The following is a 9005-nucleotide window of genomic DNA, read 5'->3' on the forward strand; positions in this document are numbered from 1 at the left end:
TATACTAATAAGAGCGAATGAAGTAGAGAATTTTGACAAAAATAGACCTTTTCGGGCGTGATTTAATAAAAGAAAAGTATTGTTTCACAATATTTGTGTTGATGTATATGTAAACAGCATGGAATCCATTTAATTCAAAAATTGTTGCGTACCAAATTTGATTACAATAATACAGTCTTATCTTCTTTAAAATAATACAATCTTATCTTCTTTATTTTAAAGGAGAAGTTATTTTCCTATGCATATACCAAATTTTGCTACTTTTTTAGTTTCACCTACGGAGTGTTTTTTAATGTAAATATATGATTTATTAATCTCTTTTACTTCTCAATTGATTTTTCTTCAAATTGAAGCTTGATGTAGTATATACACATAAATAGTGGTGAAACGAGTGCAGGCCAAGTCGCTGCTCCAAGAGGGGCTTGGCCGACACCAGTCCAGTATCCTCCACAGTCCATGACAGCCCCTTAGGTTCAAGTATGTGTGTATTTGTGATTGTGAAATAAACATATAACGGTGAAGAAGAGAAATGACAAAGATTGTAGCCTTTCGAAGAAATGTGCAAAAAGTAAAACTAGGGTGAGCTAAACTGAATAAATATGGCGATCTTGAACTTGAAAACATCAAATTAGTAAACTGAGCTACACAGAATCAAATGAAAGTATAATATATATCTACAATAGAAGACCAATAAATGGGAGTTCAACGTTCCTCGAAATTATTTCTCTATTGTAACTCTGTTCAAACTATGAGAAATAGGGAAACAAGTTCTCCCTCTATCCCAATAAAAGTGAAATGTTTTTTTTTTTTTGGATTGTAGCATTAAAAATGAAACATTTCCTATAATTGAAATACAATCAACAGTTTTTTCCTTCTCTCTTTAATGGGACGGAGGGAGTATCTCCAGGTATTTCAATTGGAATCTTCACATTGCACTTATTAGCCAGCCCACAGCTCCAAGATAAAAAAAAAATAGAGCAGGACCAAAACCTGAATGCATTAACCAGTGAACTTAGTACCTAAAGAGAGAAAAAGCACATCCACAAATGCACCTGGATGTGCAGAGAGAACGACACATAATGTACCTCAAGTTTGCTGATCCACTGAGCAACTGAATAACACTGTTCTTGCCTCAAGTTTTTTGATCCACCGAGCAACTGAATCTCAGGATATTAGAAAAGGATTGAGGTATAAGGGTATAGGGGCAGACTCTTCTTTGGTGTTAGTGCATGAATGTTAGGTTGCGCGAGGTAGAGACTTGCTGCTTCGTACCCAAAAGCGTCCACTTCCCTGTCATTGGGATGGAAGTATCAATATCTCATGTATATCAATTTCTGTAGTTCAAATTAGTTTTATTAATGAAAAGAGAGCCAAGTCCACCGACTCACCTTTAGATTGATCTCCTTCAAAGTCTGCAATGACTCAGAAAGCTCCACTTGTTTTGATGTTGTTGCGAGAAGTGCCTGACATCAAATCAAGCATCGTGAGTTCTTGGCAACAATTTAATAAGAAGCTAGTGTAGAAAATTTAAGAATTCATGTTTAAAGATTGTATTATAAAAACAATATATGTTACCTTTCTGGTCTTCAGCAAGTCATGCTCAATGGATTTGATGCGGTTCATAGATTCAAGTAAAATTTCATCTTTTTCTGGTGGAATTTTTGCTGGCCTTTTTGTAAGCTCATTTACCAAATTCTCCAAATGCTGCAACTTCTGCCAACACGGATGGATAAGCCCCTCGGGACTTCCACAGATGCCCTGTTCATCCGGAGAAACTGAATTTGGTAACCGAGTAGTGGGATTAGTTTCTTTTAGCATCTCAGTGTTTTGCGTCTTGAAAAATATCCTGAACAGCCCCTCGAACAAAAAACAAACGCATGCTAGAAATCTCAACAGTACATCTGTCACCTTGGCAAAGATCAATCCCTTCTGTGCCCTTTGTTCTGGGGCCAATGTGGTCAATTCTGGCAGGGGATAAATAAGAATAATGGTGATACATAATTCATGTCTTTCACATTAACAGGTAAAATTCTCCTTTCCTTTTTAAATCATTCTGACAAATTTTATATACGGATTTATACTGTTGTGAGCTTTGGTCTTTATAGTGGTGATGTTTAGAGTTTAAACCTTAATCTTCTCATAATTTACTTAAATATGCATGCTCCGTATTCCCTACTCATTCATGCAAAAATAAACTGAGCAAAAATGATATGGTTACTTACTTGGTGGACAATGATTTTCATCTCCAGCGCCTACTTTATATTGTTCTCCTAGCGACGTTGTTTCCTGCTGCAAGATCAAGAAGGAGAGGGATACGTGTGAATGATGTTTTACTAAGAAGATTTTATTTTGCTTATTATGAAAGTATAATAAAAGATGAATTAGAACTTCCAGCCTCCAAACAAACTTTGCTAGAAGTTCTCTAGAAATGCAAGTGATGGAATTTAAACCAACGGATGCAGAACAATTAGCTAAGCACGTGAACAAGAAGTAATGGATACGCTATCACAAATCATAACTCATGAGGGTGACTAAGATGTTATGTACTTTGTTACCTTCATATCAATCAGCTGCATCTCAAAATCATCCTTTTCAGAAAAACCAACATGAAAAATATCACTTCTTAAGCCCTGTTAGAAGAACAATTGTAGTGTTATTTTTCACTTGTATAAGGAAAAGATGTAGAATAAATAATATATCCAAATCATTTTACCTTGTCAATTAGCTTAGTTTCAATATCATCATTGTCATAAAAGCTCATCTTTCTCGGATAAATTGACTCGCCATTCAGTAATGTGTGAACCAGCTGCAATTAGTTAGATAGCTCTAATTAAGTGCAAAGTTGATAATGGGAAACTGATGCAGCACAATAAACAATTTATATATATAACTGAAGGTATGAACAAATTCACACCTTCATCAGTTGTGGATTTTTCCAGGGGCCCTTCTCAGATCTAAGACAACCACCTTGATTCGGGCATGAGCAGGAACCTCCAAGAAAATTGGGTAATTGACTGTGTGAGGAGAAAGTTAAATACATAAATGTTACTACAAAATTTGCTCTACCAGAGAGAGGTTCTCACCTAGCATCTATCACTTCCAATAGCTTATCTTGAAATTTAGTCCCTAGAACCTGTAACAGAGTAACCTTCGGTAAATAATAAATTGACATTCTAAAATTCTACCCCAAAACATATTTAGTTCTAGAAAGATGTGGATCCTTTACAGTAATTTTCATTGTGGTCCTTGGATCAAGAAGGCCTTTAGCCCAATTCCACAGACACTTGAATCCACCACCAGCATTTACTATGTACATATGATGTAGAGTCTGTGAACATACAAGAATAGTATATTAGTTCGACATAAACCATTAACAGAAGAATCGCCTCTCTGTTGAACAAATGGCAGCTGAGATACCTCAGGATAGTTGCTTCCATCTATTCTATGCATGCGCATAACTAGATCATGTGCAACCTTCCCAAAACTCATCCAGTTCTGCATCAGATGTTCACATTTAGATCAAATGATAAACATTGACAAAATAATCTAAGCATGATAGACATATAATAGAGCAACCAAAAGCTTAAAACATCTAGTTTGGAACAGACCAGGCCCTGTACATCCAGAATCGTCGTTGTTGAATCAATATGCCGTTTGGCTGCTATAGAACATGCTGGGAACTTTTCTACAAAAGTTATTTCAAAACCTTTAACATGATGTTTTAAGAACCTATCCACAGTTGTGACACTCATAAGCTTGTTCGGTTCTATTTTTCCTAGTCTTTCAATATACAAAGGCCGCCCTCCTTTATCAATACCATGGAAACCATGAGGATAATAGTGCTGAACTTCTTCAAACTCTTCATAGACAAAATCCTGCAGATAAAGTTGAAACAATACATTTATATGGATGGTATGAAGAATGATATTTGAAATTTCAACACAGTATGCAATGTCCCATATCCGATGGGAAATGGATGTTGGAAGTCTAAAAGGTGGGTATAATGAACTTTCCTAGCAATGTGGGTAAACCAGAAAATGAGAACAATACCTGAAGAATAGAGTCTACTCCATTCTCTTTCCTCCACTTCAACATTTCTTCCCACATATGAAGGGTTTTGTGAGGGTCGAAGTTTCTAGCTTTCAAGAATCTGAAAACACATTCATTTCTTCATCAGTAAATAAAAAATAAATTATTATTTGCTTCGGGTAGGATTTTTTTTCTAGATTAACTTCTCCTTGATTAAGGTGACATTTAAGAGAGTAGACATCATCAAACACAGTTTCTCCATGTATCTCATCTGGTCAGGGAAAAATATATCAGCTATACTACCCTCAGCTCAACAAGCATCACTAATTGTCAATGCAGATGATATCACGTGGAATACGAAATGTGACACTGTGATACAGCTGGAGGTGTAGTATGGCCTACTCGAGAATAGATGCAGTATTTTGTGTGCATCTATTTCAAGTCCCTCAACCAAGGGTTTTCATTTACGTAAGAGTTTAGTCAGCCTTGTCTCAGAACAATAGAAGTTGAATAAGAAGAGTTCTTGAAAGCCAGTTGCTGCCACTAGCTAGAGACATTTGCACACTTCCATTAGTTCTGAATTGAGTGGACTTGCCAACTCTCAATGAAAGTAATCATGCATGTTTTACCACCAGTCAGCACCCACCACTTATTTGTTCAGATATGAATATATAGTACTCCTATATCAGATGTGAACAAAATCCATGGCTCCAATAACCAAATAAAGGCAAGCAATAGAAAGTTCAGGCCAGTCTTATAACGCTTGTTAATTCAAAGAAATTGATGAAGTAGAGATCTTCCATCTGGAATTCTGGATAATAGTCAAAACTTTGAATAATTTGGAAGGGATTGTTATTATAATAGTTGAGGAAAGACCTAAAATATCAACACACATACAAAATAGAAGGCAAAAAAGTTAGCATCAAGTCTTTCTCGATTCACCAAAAACATTGAATTTTATTTGTTACTACTACTTTTCAAATCAGAAGACCACAACACAACCTTCCATCCCAAAGTAGAAAATGAAGGCTTAGAAAATTGGAGATAACTATACCTCAATAATGTATGGAAGTCATCTTGTTGCGCTGGAAGCAGGTCCCTTTCAAACAAAACCTGACGAAATGCATTCACTGCCTTCTCTTCCTCCTCATCAGGAAACTCCTCTGTCGAAATTGAGGCGAAATGGCAATGCAACACGTGGTTAGTTCTGCTATTCTTCAGAGAACTTGTGCCCCTTGTCATGGCCTTCCTCCTCAAAGATCTCATCCGACGACGTCTCTTGTCAACCGCAGGGATGATCTCGAGATCTGACCTTCTCCCTCTGTCATCTTCATGAACCATAGCCATTTCTGAGATTGAAATAAACAATTTGAAACAGGAAAATTAGAAGCAATAAAAGGGAAAAAGGCTATTTCAATTTCAACTCAAATTCTGAAAATCCAATGATTTATGGAGGCAGAAAAGCAATTCACCTTCTGAAGCAAAGATTTCGTATCTTGGTGATTCTCAACTAATAGTCATTTTCCCAAAATTCCAAAGAGCCGATTACAAAATCCGTGAAAGAACAGAATTCGGTAAACTTTTTCAGATGAAGTAAAACAGCATTCCACACATTCATGATTTATCAAGCAAATAAACAAAACAGAAAATCGCCATCAAAATATTACTATGTCGCTGTATCAAAATCTCCATATCGATCAATACCTTTAACCAATAGCTGCACCTGCATCCGAATTCGAACCTCGATCAGCCAGAATATATAGAGAAGTACACAAATTGCATACGAATGTGTAATTCACGTGTAGTAGCGCAGCTGAAGCTGCATTCAGATCAGTCCGTTTGTTCGTTTCTCTTTCTAGAAAAAAAAATCCATATATGTATTCCACTTTATACACAGAGAGAGAGAAAGCGTGTCGCTTTCAAAGAATAGTATCGGAAGAGATTCTTAACGGCGGAGGTGTGGTGTGACGTTTTGCTTTCGCGCAAATGAGAAACTGACGTCGCCGTTAGTCACAAATTTTTCTCTCTACTCACACTACTATATTACTCCATATATATGCATCCTGGGTTTCTAATGAATTCTACTATAGGTTATTAGCAACATTGTAGTACATATTAGTCATTCATCCCAAAATAAATACACCAGAATTTAACTACCCCAGCATAAATACATAAGTTGTGATTCTAACTAAAGTAGAGACCTAATATCTACTCCATTTATTTATAATTAATAGTAATATATGCTTGTATTCAAACTGGATGAAGTGTTATTGGCCAGTGAGAAATTTTACAATATTAAAATCGAGGATGGTGGAAGTTCGGTTTTTGACTTGACGTGCAAAGTCACGCCACGTGGAGACAACTAATATCATCAATGGATCTTCCATTTACCCCACCGCCGAGTTTATTTGTCTTTCTTTCCAGAATATCCTTTTCTAGAAGTTGGTTCACCAAATTGATCATATCAAAATTGTTATTTGTTGAGCTTTGAATTGTACTTGCTGCCTTTCATCTTGTAGTGGTAGGACATAAAGTTGGCTTTTTTTATTTTTAACACAAGTAAGTTATGCTCTCTGTTTCATCTTATCAGAAAAGGGAGGCACAACCTTAATTACATATTTATCATAACTTTAATCTGTTAAGAACTAAAACAAAAAAGAAAATAAGTGTGATGTGCTCGTGCTATTCATCTAAAGAATGAAGGATGTAATAATTAATGGTTGCTGAAACTCTCCTCTAAATACATAATTGTAATTAGTTATCCCTACTAGCATTATTATAGGTTGGGTTGATTTGTCGACATGTTATCTTTCCCTATTATTTTTAGAGTTGTATTCACTTGGGTGTAGACCTGCCCACGGTTCATGAACCGGCGGTTTCAGTTCGGAACTGCCGGTTCTAGTTTTGGAAAATATGGAACCGAAATCGAACCGTGAGGCTATTTCACGGTTTCGGTTTCGGTTCCAAATCGCTGGTTTTTGGACGGTTCGTAGCAGTTTAGGTTCGGTTTCGCGGTTTTTTTCCTTTATTTTTTTTTGCCATGTAGTTTGAAATTATAAAATAAATTGAAACAAGAAAATAGATAGTTTAAATTGAAGTAAGATGAGTAAGGTGAAATGATATCAAATTTACAATTTCAATATACAAATTACAATGTGATATACTTCAAAAAAAAATTACAATGTGATATAATTTACAAGTGTCGTACTCGTCTAAACGTAAACAAAAAAAAAACATGAAATGGGGGAAAAAAGAACAAATTGAAAATGGTTTGAGCTCAACTTAAACTTTCAAAGTTAGACTTTTCAAATTTAGATTGAAGAGAGAAATTCTTGAACAAGAATGGGGTGAATGTAAGTGAGAATAGAGGGGAGTATTTATAGATACAAATGGAGGGAAATGAGATCCAATTTGAATTTAAAATCAACATTTAAATAATAAATAAATAAAATTAAAAAAATAGTGTTTTGTGCAATCATTTTTAAAGAGTGCAGCCATCACCAACCACCAACCAATGAACCAATCAATTTTGAAGAATGCATATTCATATTTTGAAGACTACATAATCATACGTAAAAAATGGTGAGATTGCATCAACTAAATTAATTGAATTTAATTGATCTTGATTAACTAAAACTAAATCATGTATGATCAACAATGCCAATGAACCAATCAATTTTGAAGAATGCATATTCATATTTTGAATACTACATAATCATACTTAAAAAACGGTGAGATTGCACACATAATGCTTTTATGTACGAAAATAGTGCAACATTAATGCTACTTTTGATAATTACAAATTTTGATCTCATTTTGGTTTTTGCGACATTTTGTGCATTATTGCAACAAAGCACCCCTTTTCAATTTTTAGCAAAATAGATGTGGAATAACTATCAAAATATATTAAATGTGATTAGTTATTTTGAGAGAGAAAAGCAACATGATATACAGAAACAACTATAAATATTCGCACAAGTCAATGTTCACATTTAAAAGTTCAAATATAAATCATGTTCCCTTATTAATTTTGGTAGAAATTAAATCAATATCAAATCAATATTAATTCATGTTGGAACCGTGAAACCGCCGGTTAACCGGCGGTTCGGTCGCGGTTTCAGTTCAAAAAATTTGGAACCTGAACCGAACCACGGTTCTAAAATTCACGGTTTCGGTTCGAAATATTTTTCGCGGTTTCGGTTCGAAACCGTAACCGGCGGTTACGGTTTCAGTTTTAACCACCGGTTCGATAAACCTTGGGCAGCTCTACTTGGGTGCGTCTATAGATCTTATATGTTTTGATTTACGCTATATATGTATTTAATATCCAAAAGAAATATTATGACTTTGAATATATACATATATATATATATATATATATATATATATATATTGGGAACTTGTTAGGTTGAGATTTTTGGGACTAATTGAGAACTAAGATGCATTTTCAGCCACTCATTCACAATTTTCGCGCGATGTCAACTACTGAGACATTATGCCAACTAGGAGGTATAATTGTCATTTTCGCACGATGTCAACTACAGAGACATTATATCAACTACGATGTCAGTAGCAAACGTTATTTATGTCAACTACGATGTCAACAACAAACTTTATTTATGTCAACTACGATGTCAACAACAAACTTTATTTATGTCAACTATTATGTCAACAATAACATTTTACAAATTAATTAATGTCAACAACAAATATTTTCAAGCGTATATTATTTATGTCAACAACAACGTTTTACATATAATTCATGTCAACAACAATGTTTTACATATAATTTATGTCAACAACATTTTTCATAAAATTTTATGCTAACGTACTATATAATTCATGTCAACAACAAACATTATTATGTCAACGAGCTATATAATTCATGTCAAAAATAAATATTTTCATGTCAACAACTTATATAATTTATGTCAACAATAATATTTTAGGCAATATCACAAACACCTTACCTACAC

The 9005-nt window shown here is 34.5% G+C and overlaps 1 protein-coding gene across 6 annotated transcripts; it reads right to left on the bottom strand.

Annotated features, from left to right (window-relative positions):
• Positions 1-653: 653 nt before the first annotated feature.
• LOC125222990 (phosphatidylinositol/phosphatidylcholine transfer protein SFH9-like) lies at positions 654-6122 on the bottom strand. 6 transcript variants are annotated; one of them, XM_048125928.2, is made up of 16 exons: positions 5734-6120; positions 5502-5539; positions 5084-5378; positions 4051-4150; positions 3609-3875; positions 3418-3495; positions 3227-3328; positions 3084-3148; positions 2915-3014; positions 2714-2806; positions 2556-2630; positions 2223-2289; positions 1576-1964; positions 1389-1463; positions 1086-1290; positions 654-990 (listed from the first exon to the last, which is right to left on the bottom strand). In XM_048125928.2, exons 3-15 carry the CDS (start codon positions 5374-5376, stop codon positions 1237-1239), a joined length of 1758 nt encoding a protein of 585 aa, XP_047981885.1. In that variant the 5' UTR covers positions 5377-5378; positions 5502-5539; positions 5734-6120; the 3' UTR covers positions 654-990; positions 1086-1236. The 6 variants fall into 6 exon arrangements, with proteins under 6 accessions (XP_047981885.1, XP_088921580.1, XP_047981883.1 ...); XM_089065454.1 differs by lacking the exon at positions 5502-5539 and having other exon boundaries at positions 1576-1775; positions 2223-2286; positions 5734-6122; XM_048125926.2 differs by lacking the exon at positions 5502-5539 and having other exon boundaries at positions 2223-2286; positions 5734-6121.
• Between the last annotated feature and the right edge of the window lie 2883 nt (positions 6123-9005).

This window comes from Salvia hispanica, chromosome 1 (assembly GCF_029641045.1).
Source record: "Salvia hispanica isolate PSC_SH4W2 chromosome 1, Shi_PSC_v1, whole genome shotgun sequence".
In the NCBI taxonomy this organism is placed as follows: domain Eukaryota; kingdom Viridiplantae; phylum Streptophyta; class Magnoliopsida; order Lamiales; family Lamiaceae; genus Salvia; species Salvia hispanica.